Source organism: Nannospalax galili, unplaced genomic scaffold (genome assembly GCF_000622305.1).
Source record: "Nannospalax galili isolate Female #2095 unplaced genomic scaffold, S.galili_v1.0 scaffold175, whole genome shotgun sequence".
Lineage (NCBI taxonomy): Eukaryota > Metazoa > Chordata > Mammalia > Rodentia > Spalacidae > Nannospalax > Nannospalax galili.
The window spans coordinates 2,578,974-2,597,972 of record NW_008336314.1 but is presented as its reverse complement, the minus strand read 5'-3'; the positions used below and the strand labels follow the sequence as shown (position 1 = coordinate 2,597,972).

At 37.0% G+C, this 18,999-nt stretch overlaps 1 protein-coding gene across 3 annotated transcripts in view; it reads left to right on the top strand.

Annotated features, from left to right (window-relative positions):
- The window catches only part of Il33 (interleukin 33), a 37,906-nt gene extending 21,052 nt beyond the window's left edge, over window positions 1-16,854 (top strand). For 2 of the 3 annotated variants that reach the window (XM_008831102.3, XM_008831101.3), the window contains exons 2-8: window positions 7,526-7,632; window positions 9,968-10,093; window positions 10,588-10,680; window positions 12,872-12,997; window positions 13,520-13,570; window positions 14,657-14,748; window positions 16,298-16,854. In XM_008831102.3, the coding sequence (XP_008829324.1) occupies window positions 7,536-7,632; window positions 9,968-10,093; window positions 10,588-10,680; window positions 12,872-12,997; window positions 13,520-13,570; window positions 14,657-14,748; window positions 16,298-16,489 (777 nt within the window). In that variant the 5' untranslated portion in view covers window positions 7,526-7,535 and the 3' untranslated portion in view covers window positions 16,490-16,854. Of the gene's footprint in view, window positions 1-4,669; window positions 4,706-7,525; window positions 7,633-9,967; window positions 10,094-10,587; window positions 10,681-12,871; window positions 12,998-13,519; window positions 13,571-14,656; window positions 14,749-16,297 lie in introns of all 3 variants that reach the window. The other variant, XM_008831103.3, reaches the window with a different exon arrangement.
- Window positions 16,855-18,999: the final 2,145 nt, after the last annotated feature.

Below are 18,999 nucleotides of genomic sequence, written 5' to 3'. Positions count from 1 at the left end.
GAATATCTGCTCTCTCTTATTGGAAAAAAAAAAAAAAAACACAGCAGGGAAAAAAATCAATAGTACTTACAGTTACAGGTTCTCAAATAAGTCTGATAGAAAAATGGAGAGTAAACAGTAAAATGTCAGAAAGTGAAAATATAATCATATTCAGTAAGGTAAAAGATTTGTTATTGAAGAAAGTGGTTTGTTTTTCAGAATAGAATTTGAAAATATTCATGGGTTATACTTTTATTTTTTGTAATTCTAAAAATGGTGCTGACTTTTGGGGTCAGTGACTCTATCATAAATGTGTGTTTTCCAGCTTCTTACCTTGTTTAACCATGCGTATTTGGATCAGAGCTTTTCCAAGTGTGTTTACTCAAGCTTGTCCATGGGAGTCATAATGGGAGGGAAAGGTTATGAGATCAAATAATTACTGAAGATAATCAGACAAACAAAGGTAGCCACGACTCCACAGTGAAGGATTATTGACAACTTTATTGTGCTCATATGAACTCTAATTCTCTGGGACAGGATATGGATTGAAACAAACAGATTTATTTGAAAATGCAACTCTTTTGACTAGGAAAAACATTTTCTATGACATATAGCTTTGAATGAAAGAGAAAACAAAAGCCATCAGTTGCATTAAACAAAAAAATGCAGTTTTCATGTTAAGTGCTACTTCAATACCTTCTTGCACAGGGTACTATTTCAACTATTTTCTGCCTAACTGAAAATTTAACTGTAATTGGGTTACCTAACCCTGCCAATCGACATAGTAGTTTTTAAAATTAATTAATGTCTGTACAAGTTATGACTTTGTTTCAAAGGAAATAAGGGGAAGCATTTATTCTGAGTTAACAATGAGTAATCATGACCTAGTAACATGGATTCACATTACCCTGAATGATGCCTTCCTAAGTGAAAGAGGTTGCATGAAGTTTTCTAGGCAAAGAATAGTCATAAGTCAATATGTTCAACAAATGCATTAATCATAGTAATACAGTCAACGATCAGTAGACAGAAAATGAGGAAATCTTTCTTATAGATTTTCTATGTTTTATTATAGCATTCTTAGCTTCATGGTTGATGGTGGTTATGCATCACTGAGCATAACAATACACTGCAAGAATGTCAAGACAGATAACATCATTAAAAGGAAATCGTTATGTACACAAAAAGCCCCAAGACAACCAAAGATATTTTGGCTCTTGACCTTACATCTCTCCACATTCACAATTATTTACTCAGCCAAGTAGAAGATTGTGTGTGGGTATTTAACAGAAAGGCAGCTTCTTTGGAGAATTTGAGCTCCATATTGCCATGTTCAGAAATTTATTATTAATATTTCAAAGAAGCTGGACATTTGCTTGGTGTACAAGAAGGACTGAATGTTTAAAGTGAAATTCCAGATTCTGATTTTTTCCCCTACATTTTGAACAAGGAGGCGTGGTAAGATGGAAGTGGAAGGAGAGAAAACAGAAATAATGATATTAAGATGGAAATCAGAAGATAAATTCTGGTTCTAGTTCTGTATCTATGACTCTAGCAAGGCATTGGATATTTTAAAGTGTCAGTCTATCTATCTTCAGAGTGAAGGGCTCAGCAGAATGATGTGTTGGGTTCTGTCCTTCCAAGCATTCTTGATCAATGCAGGTGGGAAGTATCAGAGAACAAGAGTAAGGATTAATGGGAAGTCTTCAAGCTGAGGGGGACTCTTTAACAACCACTGAGAATTTTGAACATGGGTCTGGCTGAAAGTTGGCCATCTATATGTAAGATTCTAGCTCCATCTAGAAAAGATAATTTGAAATTTGACCTTTACAGAGTTGTTCAGAGATAATAATAAAGGCACATGAAGTTTATGCTCTAACAAACACTTTAATCCAGAACTCAATGACTCTCATCCCATCAGGCTAGAAGGGCTAATTCATATGAAGTTTATGAGATATTTAAATTGTAACTGTTCCTTTGAAAACTTGTTTTGTTAATGTAGCAAAACAAGAGGCAAATGTTATTAAAAATAATAATTAGAGGCTGGAGACATGGCTTCAGTGGTTAAGAGCTCTGGTTGCTCTTGCAGGGGACCCAGGTTCAGTTCCCAGCACCCATATGGCAGCTAACAACTATCCATAACTCCAGTTCCAGGGGATCTGACACTCTCTTCTGACCTCCAAGGGCATTGCACAACACAGGTGCACTTGCATAATTGCAGGCAATACACTCATACACATAAAATAAAGATAATAAAATATTTTTAAAAGTTGGCCAGGCCATGGTGGCACACGCCTTTAATCACAGCACTGGGGAGACAGAGGCAGGCAGATTTCTGTGAGTTTGAGGCCAGTCTGGTCTACATAGTGAGTTCCAGGCCAGCTAGGGCTACAGGGAGACCCTCTCAAAAAGACCAAAAAAAAAGAGTAACGATTATTGTAGAAATTTCAGGCAAAGTCTGAAAGAGTATCAGACTGGACACAAAGTCTTGGTCCCTACAAATCACAGTGATATGGCAGCATCTTGATTATGAACCCAGACTACAGGAACACAGTGAAAGAAAATAGAGCTTCCTAAAGCTTATGACAGAGAACTGTATTATTTCAGTATGATAATGTGACCTAGCTTGACTTTTTGTCTTTTTATTAATATATATGAATTATACAAAATTATTGGTTTCATTGTGACATATGCATATACTTGTATTAAATTCACCCCCATGGTCCTCTCTTACCCCCACCCCTTTCTCTTCCTTAATAATCTCCTCCTACTTCCATGTCATTGTTGTTCCAGATTCCATATTTGAGAAAACATGCAGCACCTGTGTTTCTGAGTCTACCTTATTTCACTTAACATGATGATCTCTAGTTCATTCATTTTCTACAAAAAAAAAAACCCACACAAAGTCACGTGATCTCCATATTCTTTATTGATGAATAGTACTCCATTGTGTGTATATTCAATATTTTTTTGTGTATTTGTTCATTCATTGGCACCAGGGCTGATCCTATAACTTAACTATTGTGAACAGCATCACTATAAATATGGGTATGAAGATATCTCTACTGTATGCTGACTAATTCCTTCAAGTATATACTCAACAGTAGCATAGCTGAATCCAATATGGTAGCTGTGCTTTTAGACCTCTTCGGAACATCTATTCTGATTTCTATAGTGCTGTAGTGGCCATACAAATTTACAGGATTCATAGGGTGATTTTTGGAATACTTACTATGTATTCATGAAATAATTTGAAAAGCATCAGTGCTAGTTTTTTAAACATCTGGTAGGACTCAGCAGTAAATCTGTGTGGTCCTGCGCTTTTCCTTGAGGACCATTTATTACTGCTTCATCTCACAGCTGATTATTGATCTGTTTAGGTTATTTATATCCTCTTGGTTTAATTTTAATAGGTTATATGTGTCTACCAGGAATTTACTCATCTCTTCTAGACTTTCTAATTTGGAATATAAATTTTCAAAATATTCTCTCATGATCCTCTGGATTTCAGCAATATTTATTGCAACATTCCCTTCCTCCTGTCTAATTTTATTAATTTGGGTCTTCCTCTTCCTTTTAGTTAGCTTGGTAAGGATTTGGTACTCTACTTTTTCATATAGCTCACCCTTTCTTTCATTAATGCTTTGTAATATTTTCATTTCCCCCTCATTAATTTTAGCTCTAATCCTTACTTCCTTCACTGCTGTGTTTTCACTTTTATTTGATTCAAGGAATATTTAAATTTCCTCTGATTTCTTCAATGTCCCACTGATTATTTTAAAAATTCTGGTCTGATTTCTATATATTTGTATATTTTCTGAGGCTTTCCTTGCTACTGATTTCTAGTTTTATTCCATTATGACCTAATAAGATACAAGAAATTATTTCAATTCTTTTTGCATATGTTAAGACTTGATTTATGGCCTAAAATATGATCTATTTTTTAAAAAAATCTCATGGGTTGCTGAGAAAACGTGTGCTCTGCAGGTGTTGAATGAACTATTCTGCAGATGCCTGCTAAGTTCATCTGATTTATGATGTAGTTTAACTTGGAGGTTTCTTTGCCATTTTTTTCATCTATCTATTGACAATTATATCCAGACTGTCTTTCCCCTTACATCCAAAAGTGTCTGGTTCATGAATTTGGGTGCACGTGTATATTTATAGTTGTTATGTCTTTTTGATAGCCTGCTCCATTTATTAATGCATAGTGGCCTTCTTTATTGCTTCTGATGAATTTTGGCCTAAAGTTTGCGTTGTCATTACTAGTAGCTACTCCTGCCTGCTTTTGGATTCCACTTGCTTAGAATATCTCTCTCTTATAATATCAGTTTTCTTTTCTCTCTCTCTCTCTCTCTCTCTCTCTCTCTCTCTCTCTCTCTCTCTCTCTGCATGCACATACTCTGATCAAGTGAATTTCTTGCAGAAAACAACTGGATATTGTTTTTAATCTAATCAGCCAGTCTAAATCTTTTAATTGAAGCAGTTAAGACCATTTATATTTAGGGTTATTACTGGAAGGTATGTATTAAATCCTATATTTTGTTGTGTGTCCCCAACCCCTCCCCAGTTGTTTGAATAGTCTATGTTTTCTTATTTGTACCACATTCAACTTACAGGTTTTCAGGTTTGCTAACAATGTTTTATTCTGTCCTAATTCTCATTTGTTTATGTAAACTTTTCCCCCCAGTTCTGTGTGTTGAACCTAGGACTTTGGACATTTTAGGTAAGTAATGTTCTACCACTGAGCTATACCTTCAGTCTCAGTGTTTATCAATTCTTTAGTTTTTCCTGAGCTCTCATGATTGTGTATATCTGTCTTCAGTCTCTGTGCATAGTATTCCTTTAGCTATCTTCTTCAATGCAGGTTTGGGGACCACGAATTGCTTTAGTTTATGTTTACTGTGGAAATTCTTAATTTCTCCCTCAATTTTAAAGGTCAGCTTTGCTGTATATAGTGATCACCATTGGTGGTTATTTTCTTCCAAGGCTTGAAATACATCATTCTGTACTCTCCTGGTGTTGAGGTTTCTGCTGAGAAGTATGCTCTTATTTTAGTGGGCTTCTCACTTCTATTTTGCAGCTGTCTGTGTCTTCTGTTGATGCTCTGTACTCTTGGTAACTTATGGCATGAGGTGGAGAGGTGTTTTTCTGGTCATACTTATTAGAGGTTCTGTGTGCCTTCTGGAATCAAATGTCCATATTTTCCCATATGTTTGGGAAATTTTCTCCTTATTTTCCTGAATACTTTTTCTGTATATTTGGCCTGTATTGCTGGCATCTTCCTCTCATCTTATATTCAGTGCCTAATAGTAGTTCTTCCATTTGATCCAGTCTGTTGGTGATGCTTTCCAATGAACTTTGTATTTTATTTACTGAGCTTCTCATTTCCAAGACTTCCATTTGCCATTTTCCCAGAATCCTTTTTTGCTGAATTTCTCATCCAAGTCCTGCTTTTATTCCCTTGCTTCATTCAGCTCTTTATTTGTATCCTAAGATCATTTGTCATTTTTACAATCAGCTTTTTGAATTCTTTGTCCAAGATATCACTCACTTCTGTGTCTTTATATTCAGTTAACAGTTATAATCTTTTTCAAAAGCAATATCACTTATTTTCTCATATTTCCTGTGTTTCTATGTTGAGATTTGAGGATATGTGGAGATGGATATCTTGTCTACATTTATGTGAGGGCCATCTTAGCAAGTTCTCTTGAAGGCTCAATACCAACTGTCACTAGAAGAGGAGAAAACAGTCATAGCAACAACACCACCAGAACAAATTTAATATAAAAATACAATAAAGACCAACTATTGACAACAATATACAACCAATATCCATAGAAAAGACACAGAAGATGATACAGAATCAACTAAGAAGTTTTTTTAAAAGGTAAAAGTAATAATAAAATAAAAGGGGATGGAGAAAGGGCAAAAAGAAAGAAGCAAGACCAATGTTTTAAGAAACTGCGTTAAGGTTGAGACAATGCGAGGAAGAAGAGAGAAAGAGATTAAAAACCCAATTATAAAATAAAAGAAAAAAATAAAATTTGACAGAAGAGGAATAAAAAATAAAAAGCAATATTTTAGAATAATAAAAAATAATTTAAAATATTTTAAATGAAAGAAAAAATGAAAGGTAAGACAAAGAGCTAAAGGGATTTTCCCAGGTTTGGTGGGGACCACGAATTGCTTTAGTTTATGTTTACTGTGGAAACATAACATCTGCTGCATGTCCCCACTATGCAGATTGGGGTTAGAGGAGGCCACTCTGTCAGCACTAAGGGCTATGTTTATGGAGGCTTTGCCTCTCCCAATGATCTCTGCATCCTGTAGGCCAGGTGGGTTCTTATTCACTCCAGAGAGCCTCTCAGTCTCTACACTCTTGAGTATGGCAACTCCAAGCCTGAGGTACCTACCACCTAGTTCACTGGAGAGTGAAGGGAGCAAATGGAGCACCGAGTTATGCACTGGAAACCAAGAGCCTGTGAGCCAAGAGACTCATACAGTCTACCTGCCTTGGTTTTAGTGCTTTCAGAGCTGCCCTATAGTAAACCACCCTGAGGCAAGGAGGAAGCATGAGAAATCAAATCATCCACCAGCCTCCAAGTGGAGGCCAGTCTCAGGAGTGGAGGCCAGTCTCTGCAGTAACCCTCAAGCTACATATCACGCTCCTCACCACAGACAGCAGTACCACTGATCACTGTGAGACACACACACACACACATCCACATCTGACTCCTGCCCAGTCACTGTGGCAGAATGTCCCCCAGGCACCCTGACTCAGGATGGTGATGTGTGTTTTCAGAGCTCCAGTCTTGCACTGTTTTAAACAGGCCCTTTCTTAAGATGGCTGCTGATCACAGCATTCCAAAGCAAGGATCCTTTTTCTCTAATGCTAGTGAGCAGTTGGGGAGGAGTCACTATCAGACCAAATTCCTGCCCTGAATGTAAGGCTTTCTAGAACCAAGCTATTGGACACTCTCCAAGGTGGCTTACAAAATGCTTTTGACACACTCTCACTAGTTTTTAATGACTTCCTGTTTTCTGGCACAACACAGTGTTTCATGTTTGCTATTATTCTTTCAGTCCCATATCTAGAGTCGTAGTTCCTTTTAGTGAAGAAAGTATTTAGAAACTAAGATATGGGTACACACTGCTGGGCATCTATTTATTACCTACTCAAGTTTAACATTACAGGGGCTTTCCCTTGGCTTCTGTAATTACATGACTATATTTCTTTTCCCCTTCAGTGAAAATAATATAACATCAATTTTTTGCTCTGTACTATAACAAAGCAATTCTAAGATTTCAATACAAATATTATCACTAGCAAAAAATCTATTAGTAAGATTTGTTGTTGTTCTTTTGTTTCTATGGCTACAGTCTCTAAGTATACAGTCAACATACTATGCTCGAATTTTATTGGAATAATTATTTTTGTTGTGTGGTTATCAATTTCATATTGAGTTACCTGGGGTTGTTTCTATTGGTTTTCAGGTTAGACACAGTTGAATATTACTTTTTAATATTACATTTTAATCAACAGAAACCTGAAAATGAAGCCTAAAATGAAGTATTCAACCTCCAAAATTTCCTCAGCAAAGCTGATCAACACCGCAGACAAAACCCTGGCAAAACCTTGCCAGCTGAGAAGTAAGAACTTCAGCATCCCCGCTTTATATATTGTTTTTAGTGTCAAACACTTGTTATTTCCATCTTCAGACATGCAACCTTACCCCAAACCCCTAAGAATATAAGAAGTGAAAGAAGAGAAGATGGTCCATAAGAATACAATATGGAAGGCTTGGTTTTGAACAGTCTATTTGGTCACTTTTGCTTATTTGGTAGATGACAGGATAGAAATAGCTTAGATAATTTAAGCCTATGAAGAGTGTAAACTTAACAAAAGTCTTTTATATCAACCCCTTCACCCTTCCTGTCATCAAATCTCCAAAACATTTCCCCTAATTAACTAACAAAATTCTAAATTGATCTGCTTTCATTCAATACATTTGTTAAGACCTTTGGTATATCAAGCTTGTGGTCTTGACTTAATGATTATTGATGAAGCAAAGAATGACAAGTGAAAATAGCTGAACAATTCAAATAAAGCAGAATGGGCCAAATGATGCTCAAATCTATCCAGTTACAGGGGCTGGAGCAATGGCTCAGTGGCTGGGAGCACTTCTGCTCTTGTAGAGGACCCAGGTTCGGTTCCTAGCACCCACCAGCAGCCGACAACCATTTGTTACTTCAGTTCCCCCCTCTAACTTCCATGGGCCTTGTATGACATGGGTGCACTTACGTGCAGACAATGCACTCATACACATAAAATAAAATTAATAAATAAAATACATATTTTTTAAAATTCTGTCCAGTTACAAAGTTTGGAATGAGATGAAAGAGAAATAAAGTTAAGAATTAGATATAGCTCAGAGATGACGGGACTGTAAGGTTCTTCAATTCTTAACATCAACTACTTAGGAAGGAGTCATAAATATTTATAGAATTTTTTTGTATTGGAATAGCAGTGCCAAGGAGAGTTGAGAGAGAGAGAGAGAGAGAGAGAGAGAAAGAGAGAAAGAGAGAGAGGCAGGTAAGGAGAGGAAAGGAGAAGCCAGAAGAGAAAGCAGTAACTCCTTCTGGCCTCCCTGAGGCTCTGGCTCACCCAGGCTCATCTTTAGTAATCAGGGTGAAAAACTAATTTGACTGAGGTTTCTCAATGGCCTGGAAACAGAATTAAGTTAATCCTCGCTTGTAGTTGTGTCAAAATGCTCTGTGAAGAAACAGTGACTCATTGGAAGTGTTCCAAATTCCTTCGTATTAGATCATGGACTGTCTTTGTATTGTGAAGTTGTCATGCCAGAGTTTCTGACATTGATACCAGAGTTAAAAATGTAACCCCTCCATTATGGGTACAATGGTCCTACTATACCATTTAAAGGACAGTGATAAATCGTATATATGGTTTTGTTGTTGGTGAGCTGAGACACTGCTGCCAGAGATCAGGCAGTAATCACATCCCCACTAATTATACCTAGTGCCTCTCCTACCAGATGCTAACCCTGCATGTACATTAGCTTGCTTCTGTGTGGATCACTATTTCCTGAACAGTATGATCCTTATTTCTAATGACCCTAACCCATATCCTGCTCCCTAGAATCACACTATTATAGATGCCCATCATGTCCCATGTGAAGCTGACTACACATGAAAGATAAGCACCTGAGGAGTGAGCATGTATGGTTTTTGGCTTTTCAGCTCTAAAATGGGTAATGTGGCGCTGTTACTAAAGTGTGTTAGTTATAAGGAGGCCAAGTTCAGTGCCAGCTCTGGCACTAGTTACTGTTGCAAATTATTTTTTGTGACTATAAAAGTATTGTAAATGTGAGATTCTATAACAGAAATTTCTGAGTTATGAAGTAATGTTAGGGAAGTCCAGGATTGGTGAGAAGATAATTAAGTGGTCTAGCTCCTGTTCAGAGAAAAGATACTCTCTGATAAGATAACTGGTTGCTTATTTGAACTATAGACAAAATGTGGATAATTCAAAACAACTTAAACAAGATTATTCTGTTTGACTTCTAAAGCAGTATATTGGGGAGGAAAATAATCTGTAGAATTAAAAAAGCCATAGAATGGATCCCAAAATAATAAATATTTTCTTTTTTGAATACTAGAGATAATTGAAATTTGACTGCATTGTATAAATTGCTTGATAATTCATTTACTGTAACACTGAGTATTGAGATCTTACAATGCATATGTTATTATTTTCATTTCTATCTGACTCTGAAAGAATTTTTGTGATTTAAGGTATATATCTACACAGTAAATCTAAATTCTAAACCGCTCTGCAGTTTAAGCACAACTGGACCCAAGAGTTTCTAATGTTGTGGATCTTGCCTTCTTGGCTTGCAACATTTAAGATTTGTAAAAAGACAGATATAATGAAACATATCATAGGGTTTTCTTTTCAATTTTTTAGGCTCTCAACATAAGACGAAAGAAATCTGCCATGTATACACTATGAGACTACGCTCTGGTCTCATCATAAAAAAGGAGACCTGTTACTTTAGTAAAGAAACCACCAAAAGGTATTCAATAAAAAATGGTAAGTACATTCTGGCCATAGTGATGAGCCTTTACTTTTCTCACCCAGATTTTCCTTGTGGAAAAGAATAAAGATAAATGATTTGTTGGCCATTTTTTAAAGGGTTCTTAATTGCATGGGGGAAATGGTTATAATGATGAGTGAGAACAGATGATACAAAATTATATATAAGTATGATTATAATATTTGGGGTAATTTTTTTAAATTTAAAGGATGTAAACTAAATGGTTAACAGTGGCTACTTTTGAGTGTTGAGGCTGCAGCCACTAGTTTTCTTCTTAGTGCTCTGTTGGCATGTGAATGAAAAATACTTTAAAAGCGAAGCCCTCCTGATTAAGGAGGTACTGACTCCATCAGACCTTGGGGGTGAACAAAACCCTGGGATCACTTACCACTGTCGCCACAGTGCCCAGCCTAGGGGATCATCAGGAGGAATGGCATCACTACAGAATGAGCACTGATGGTTTATCCCAACCCTGACTGCTGTTCTGCAGGTGCAAAGCTCAAAGAAAGGCTCTCTGGCTATCATCAGCCTGTTTTACAGAACTCCGTCTTTGACACAGTATATAATAAGTCAAATATTCAAGGTATGACTGATCACAGGGGCACTGTGGAGGGTGGGAAGTGAGGTAGAAGGTAAGAAATACGACCTTGGCAAGAGCTGCACCAGGTAGCTCAAGGGTGAGTTCTCACATGTATCAGAAAATTCTGCCTGCTGCTGGTGTGCTAGTTGAGTGGTATCACAGCATCTAAACCGGGTGCAGTGTAGCTGCTCTGACAGTGTGCATTGCTAACATGTCATCATTATTTTGGAATGCTTGTTATAGACTGGAATCCTATATATATATTAGCTGACAATATGCTTTGAAAAAAAATACATTCATCCTCCAAATTTCAGATTTTTCACCATGAAAGGAAATGGAGAACTATTACTTTTTAAAATATAATTTCAACATTTGACATAGTTTAAAGAATAGTTCAGCCAGGCATGGTGGTACATACCTTTAATCCCAGCACTTGGGACGCAGGAGGCAGAGGCAGGAGGATCTCTGTGAGTTCGAGGCCAGCTCGATCTACATAGTGAGTTCCAGGCCAGCTGGAGCTACAGGGAGATCCTGTCTCAAAAAAGACAAAAACAAACAAACAAAAAAGAATAGTTTAATTTAAATTTTTTATCACTTGTGTAAAGTTCCAAATAATGATTATCATGAAGTAAAGAGGGGCCAGGGAATGTAATTCAGTGATAGAGCACTTACCTAGTGTGGGCAAGGGCCTGAACTGGATCTCCAGCACTGTTGGGAAACTAATAACTGAAAACGCCACTATTAAAGGACACTTGACTAGGAATTTCTGTTGCCATTTTAGTCCTGATACAAATATATTGTCTCAATGTACTCACATTTCTCATGAGCTGCTTCAAATCCCTTTCCTTTAGATGCTCACATATAAATTCTTATTTCGTGCATCATATTTCTTTCCATGATTCTACAATATATAGAAAATATAGTCATTTTTAATGTAGGACCCATAGTCTAAATATGTTTCAGTTTAACCCCATATGCTTAAAAAATGTCATTTTCTTTATGCACAATCATGTTAAAAAAAAACCTTGGGAACTGAGACCTTGCTCATATGAACTTATAGCAATGGTGTCGGCATGTACAAGGCTTACACAAACTCAAGCAGACAAAAACGCAGCACAGAACTGTGGAAATGGGCAGCAAGCCCCAATCTTAGTTGAAGAACTATTGGCAGCTGATTACTACTGGGTGAGGAAGCGCAGATCTTCTTAAAGGGAGGAACTCTAGCTAGACTGACTGGACCTGTGGATGAACTTTCACTGAGGGATGTCTGGGGACACTAACTTGATGCAATAGGCCTTAACACAAATGACAAAATGTATGAATTCCAGTCAGGGGGCCTATAGGAGGGAGCCAATGGGGAAGGGGGTATAAAGATGATTAAGATTGATTGAGATGATCTGTATGAAATACACAAAAATTCAATAAAAAATCTACAACAACAACAACAACAAAAAGTTAGGAGCACCATCTCTGTGTGTCTGTTGTTGAGCCAGAGGAGAGAACTGGCTTACGCCTGCATTCCCCTGGATTGCTGGAAATCACTAAGTGACCACACTTTATAAAGGAGCACACATGTACTCATGTCTCCAAAATCCACTCCATTGTCTCCTAGCCCATGGGAAGCCAAGAGGTAGTTTTCCCTTTCATTTTCCTCCACCATTCATGACACTAGCACCTTTAATCCAATCTAGGTATCACACACCAGCCTTTGAACTATATAGAGCTTGTGCCCAAAGATTTTGCCTGTGTAACGATGACAAAGTACAGCTCAAATTAGAAAAAGATCCTCAGAGAAATACTTTTAAAAATAGCCCAAAAGAGGGGCTGGAGAGATGGGTCAGTGGTTAAGAATACTGGTTGTTCTTGCAGAAAACCTGGGTTTGAATCCCACCACCCACATGGCAGCTAACAACTGTCTGTAACTCTAGTCCCAGGGGATCCAGCAGCCTCATCTGACCTCTGCAGGCATTGCACAGCATGGGTGCACTTACCTAAATGCAGGCAATACATGCATACACATAAAATAAAAATAATAAAAATTTTTTAAAAAGTTAAAAAATAGCCCAAAAGAATTGTTCATGGAAGCAAGTATTTTTAATTCTTTAGAAAAAAATTTTATTGAATTTTTTGTGACTTTCATACAATATATAGTTGTTTTTTTTTTTTTTTAAAAAAAAAAACTTTTTATTGACAGCAATTTCACTAGTTACAGAATCGTGTGCTTCCCTGAGCACATACAATGATCAATCTGTTAGCTTTGTTTTGGAGAATGGAGATTATGTGATTAATGTCGAAGATTCCGGAAAAGACCAAGAAAAAGGTAGACTATTTCCTTGTGTCTATAATTATGTAATAATGATGACTAAGGTACAAAATGCATCTACTAAGCTATCCACAATGGGTTATTTCAGATATATAGTAGCAATGGATTTCATGATCTGTGCAAATTCCACTCCACTGACAAGTGGTTGTCTGACTATCACTCTGTTAAGAAGGTTCAGTTTCGTCTGGGAAGAATACGGACTGAGAAATATCTGTTATAAAATATGGAAAGGGGAATCATGTATTTATTAATGCTGAATTACCTACTAGATATTTGTAGCCTATCAGCATGACCAAAGCATAATCCCTAATAAGAATATTCAACAGCTATAAACAACATTTTGATAACAACTGTGTTGGAATTCATAGAGCATACTTGTGTTTTAAGATCTCTCTGAGAACCACAGAAGTTTTGCTTTTGTTGGTATATGATAAAAGGAGATGTTTTCTGGCATGGATGGAACTGAAGCCATTTGACAAAACTGTATCTCACAAAATGATTTTCTGCACTGTCTTTCAGACAAGGTGCTATTGCGTTACCATGAGTCTCCCTACTCTGCAAGTGAATCAGGTAGGCTGGGGAGCTGTAGTGCTTGAATTCTTTTTCGGGGGAGTTCTTATTTTGAGACAGGGTAGCCCCAGCTGTCATGGAACTCACTATGTAGACCAGGCTGGCCTTGAACTCACAGAGATCCACCTGCCTTTGCCTCTCAAGCGCTAGGATTAAAGGCAAGTTTGGAGCAAAGATGAACCAAAATATTCTATGAGAAAGGAAGATAGCTTCAAAAAGTTCTCTCCAACCCCAAGCTCACTGTAAAACCTTAAATTCTTAGAGAATTTACTCCATCTCATTAATTTTTTTTATTAGTAGACTAAAGGTTTAGCTACATTTACAATAATAAAGTCTATCTTAGCTATGACCAGAATGGCAGCTCTATACGAAGGGTGTCAAGAGGCAGCTCCTTCTGCTTTATGGCCCTGGCCACATCTAATGGTTCAAGATCTTGCCACATTCCAATGTCTAATCAGCAAGACAGAGAAAGCTGGATGCCTGCATCCTCGTTCCCTGGGCATAGCTAGAAGCTGCACTTGACATGTCTGCTCTCAAATTGGCCAGCACTTAGTCCTATGGAAACACTGAGCCATGAGAAGGCAGGCTGCAAAGTGATCTAGTATTATCTAAGAGGACATGGGTGTTAGAGGACAACTCTCAGTGACCTCTCATGAAGACAGGGAAGCTGATGTTCACAGTTGTACCCATTGGAATCACAATTCTTCAATTAGAAAAGATGAAAACAATATCAATAGAACACAAAAACCTAGTCCCTCTCCTTCAAGGGACTTAGAAATACTCTCCAATTACCTGATAATGACTCTTTAGTTTCCTTTGGATGCAAATACTTCTAAATGGATAAAGTAGTTATTTTCCTTGACATCTTGGATTCATGGTATAGGTGTTAAGATGAGTTACAAGTCTTGGACTTTAATTTATAATTTATTTTGCTCTTTCTTTTTATTTTTAATTAACAGGTAAATTGTATTAATCATGGACAATATGAGCTTTTGTAATATCTACTATGTATAGTTCTAGTAGAGTGGTTAGATTCAGGTAAATAACAAATGCCTGAACTCACATGATTATCATTTGCACTGTAAGGTGATGGTGGTAAGCTGCTGATGGTAAACATGAGTCCTATAAAAGACACAAACATCTGCCTACATGCCAACGACAAGGATCACTCTGTGGAGGTAACAGAAATATGATTATATATAACTATCACAATTGATTCTACTCAATTATGTATATTTGGATGCTAGGAACATTTATAAAACAAAATTTTGTTTGTATTATTACAAATAAAACACTGTCAGTCACTACTAATGACTTGTTCTTAGAGTAGGGAAGGGAGAGAATTGTAATATGTGGCCTTGTTACTACAAGCCTGGTTTCCAGCAGCAACACAGAATCACCTGAGAACTTGTTAGAAAGCAGGATTTCAAGCTCCCCACAACTGAATCGGAGTTAGCATCTTAACAATCCTCCAGGAGCTTCATCGCTTCACTAAAATTTGAAAAGCACTTCCACAAAGAATGAGCTCACATTCCTTCTATGTGGCTTTAGGGCTCATGTTTCCAGGAATTGTTTCTTTGTGAAACAATCTTATGCTCCAAGTCTGTCAAGGGAGGGCAGCAAGCATTTCCATATGTCCGCCGTTACTGGCAGCAGTACAGTCTTTGTTTGAGCCTGACTCACTGCACATTCTTACTTAGTAAATGACAGTAGAACATTGGTCATGACAAAGAGTTCTGAGTATACTAAAGAACAAACAAGCCAGAGCACAAAGCAAAGAAGAAAACAGGAGAGTTTAATAATATAGAAGATAATTTCTTTAAATGTACAAAATTTCAAGCTAACTAATCCAGCCATGTAAGGCATCAACATAAACAATGGACAGGGATCAGGATTCTTCTTTACAAAATATTCCTAAGTGTACATAATGTAATCTCTAGTAGATATACACCTCAAAAACAAAAAACTAGCTCATACTTAGTGCCATGGCATACCAAGTCTTGCTTAATACTTACAATCCCTGTCTCTTTAATTCTCACAGTAAGTCTAAGAAGGAGTAATTACATTGGTCAGCTATTGCCATAAAACAAACTGTCCCCAAACTTGGTGTGTTAAAATAATAATCACTTATGAGTGCTAGAGAGATGGCTTAGCAGTTAGGAGCATGTACATCTCTTACAGAGGAATCCAAATTCAGTTTCCAATACCCAAAAAGCTCACAACCACCTGTAACTCCAGCTCTGGGAACCTGACACATCTGGCCTCCCTGGGTATCCACACTCTGGTGCATATACCTATACACAGGCACACATACATCCATATAATTAAAAATAAATCTTTAAAAAATAATCACAATACTTATATGTCTGCATTTAAATTATAAATTAACTAATCTAGATAGAAAACTACCTAGACTGAAGTTGAGGCTTGCTAGATAAAGCGACATGCCCAGTGTATTAGAGACTGTACACAGCCAAAGAGGGACACAAATCGGGAAGGGCTGCATCTACATCAAGCCATGCTGTTTCTCTAAACGTACTGACTCTCAGTGAATAATTTTGACCCCTGCCACATATCCTTAGCCCTCTACCTTCACCTCTACTCACCCTCCATAAGCAGGCCTGCTAGAAAGATCAGTTATAAATAATCATTCCCCAATGGGTTCTAACATAGGAAGGTATGTTGACTTCCTACTCATGTGTGGCTATTTTTTCTTGTTTTCCTCAGCTCCAGAAGGGTGAAAGCCCATTGCCAGAACAAGCCTTCTTTGTCCTTCATAAAGAGAGCTCTGATTTCGTTTCATTTGAATCTAAGAGTAATCGTGGAACATATATAGGAGTAAAAAATAATCAGCTCGCTCTAATAGAAGGAAAGAAAATGGATACTGAAAGTATCATGTTTAAGCTCTCTAAAATGTAACATGATAGAAAGCTGTGGGTTCTGGGATGAACAACTGCTACATTGAAGAAAGGAGGAGATAGCTAAGGGAGTGTCTTAGAATGCTGTGGGTTGTTTTCTTTATTATATGTAAAATATGGTTTTATTTCCCTCTATACCACTATGTATTCAATAAGAATATGAATATATGACGCAGGAGATTGGTAAAGAAACCTGCTGACTTTCTAAGAAAACATAACCTTGACCTTGACTTTCTGCTTTCAGTCCAGAAGGAATTTTAGACTTAGAGATCTCTTCAGAAAGCAAGCACTATAGTGCATGTTGCTCTTTAGACAAGGATCCATTTTTTTAAGTTTTTTTTTTTTAAGCTACATGATTTCCCCTGGTTCCAAACAAAAGGCTAATACCAGAGCTGCTAGTAAGAAAACCAGAGGCTGCATAGATGGACTATTTCTCAGTTAGAATAAAACATCAAGTATATTTGTAGATGCCTCAAGCAACACTGAGACCAGCTTTATGTCAAGAACCGTGGCACTCCAAATTTCTACATTCCTAGGCAGGTAGAATAAATGTATGAACAGGCAAGGATAATTGAAAAAATAAAGAAAAATAAATGCAGTATTTGTAAAAGTGGAATAATTCACCTCTACTTGTTTCTTTTTAAAATTCTAATTTTTATACAACAAATTAACTTTAGGCAAGGCATGTTACAACAGGAAATGGAACAAATTTTAGTTGACACTTGTAATTGAAATCATTAGGAATAATGAATGAAAACCATTTTGTAAAGTAGTGAACCAAAATATAGCTTAGGGCATCCAAGTTAGGATAGGGTCTCAAAGCTATGGTGGAACCGTAAGTTCCCTAACCTATTAGAAAAGACACAGAATTGGGGCTGGAGAGATGGCTCAGCAGTTAAGAGCACTGACTGCTCTTGCAGAGGCCCTGGGCTCAATTCCCAGCACCCGCATGGTGGCTAACAACCGTCCATAACTCCAGGGATTCCGCATCCTTTTCTGACCTCTGTGGGCATTGCATGGTGCATGGTGCACTTACACTCAGAATACATTCATATGCATAAAATAAAAATAATACAAATTTTAAAAAAGAAAAAAAAAGAAGAGAATTAACTTCAAAATGTCAGCAACTGGCTATTGCCCTTGTTTATGGCACACTGTGTCCATACCCTGGTTTCCAAAGATCTATGACTTTTGACATATGCACCACCTGGACAAAATTTCTTCCAATCCCTGCTTTCCACATGCACAAGTCCTTTTGTTGTCCAGCTTCACGATGGCACTGCTCACTGCAGAATATTAATTCAACTTCTGGCTTTCCTTCAGCCTTCTGACCAGCACATCCTTAGCGTACCCCCCAAGCTTCATTTCTGCTTTGTCTGACCTTCATGTGCCAACACCTTTATTCTGTTTTGTTTGCCTTACATTGTAGAATTTTACATATACTACTGGTTACAAAGCTGTTCACTAAACATTTTTATGTTTTACTGTTACTAAGGTAGTAAAATTTATATTCAACCATATAGTAATATTTTAAGCTACTAAAGGAATAGTTTTGCTTATTTAAACAATTTAGCAATTTACTATAATTTTATAGGCTTAAAATTTATAGTAAATGATGAATGTAATAACAGAAAACTGATGAAATGTAACCATTTCTGAAAGTGTGGGTTTTTAATTTCTAATTTCTTCAGACCTATTGGATATGATAGATGGTGGGATGAAAGGAAAAAGAGTCACAGTGGCTACATGTAAGTACACAATGAGAGTGTGACACACTTTGTGCAAATACACAGAGTGTGATACACTTGCTGTGCACTGAGTACGCAATTAGAATGTGAGACACCTGCTGTGTGCGAGTACACATTAGAGTGTGAGATATGTGCTTCATTAATTTCTCAACAATTTTACTGTAGGACAAAAGTAAAAATAGTATCCATATCATCCCCTCTGAAAACCACTAAATGTTGACCATATGCGTCTGTACGATATACTTAAAATAATGATTATGATTAAGTATCCAAATATGCCCATTGTATTGTTTATAATCTCAAATAAACTGTTTTTCAAAAAGAATGCATGACAGTGATTTTATCATAAACTGACCCAGTATTGTGGATTCTTTAAATTTTGGGTTTTGTTTTTTATTTTTCTAGAAAGGGCCTCACTATGTAGCCCTGGCAGGCCTCAAACTCACAGAAATCCTCCTGCCTCCATGCCCAGCAATTCTGAACTCTTTAATGAAAGTGAGTACTCTCCAATCTGTCAATATTGACATATAACATAAGTAGGTTGCTTGATAACACAGGGGATTCAAAACTAAAATTCCCAGGGAACAGGCTGTGTCTATTTTGACTTTGTCCTCCCAGTGCCCACTGGGTAGCCAGCCCAACTGAAATGGGTGGTTTTCACTCCAGCCCAAACACATGTTCTTACATCAAAATTTTTTTTTAAGTTTTATTTATTATTTTTATTTTACGTATATGTGTGTATTGGTGTATTGCCTGCATGTAG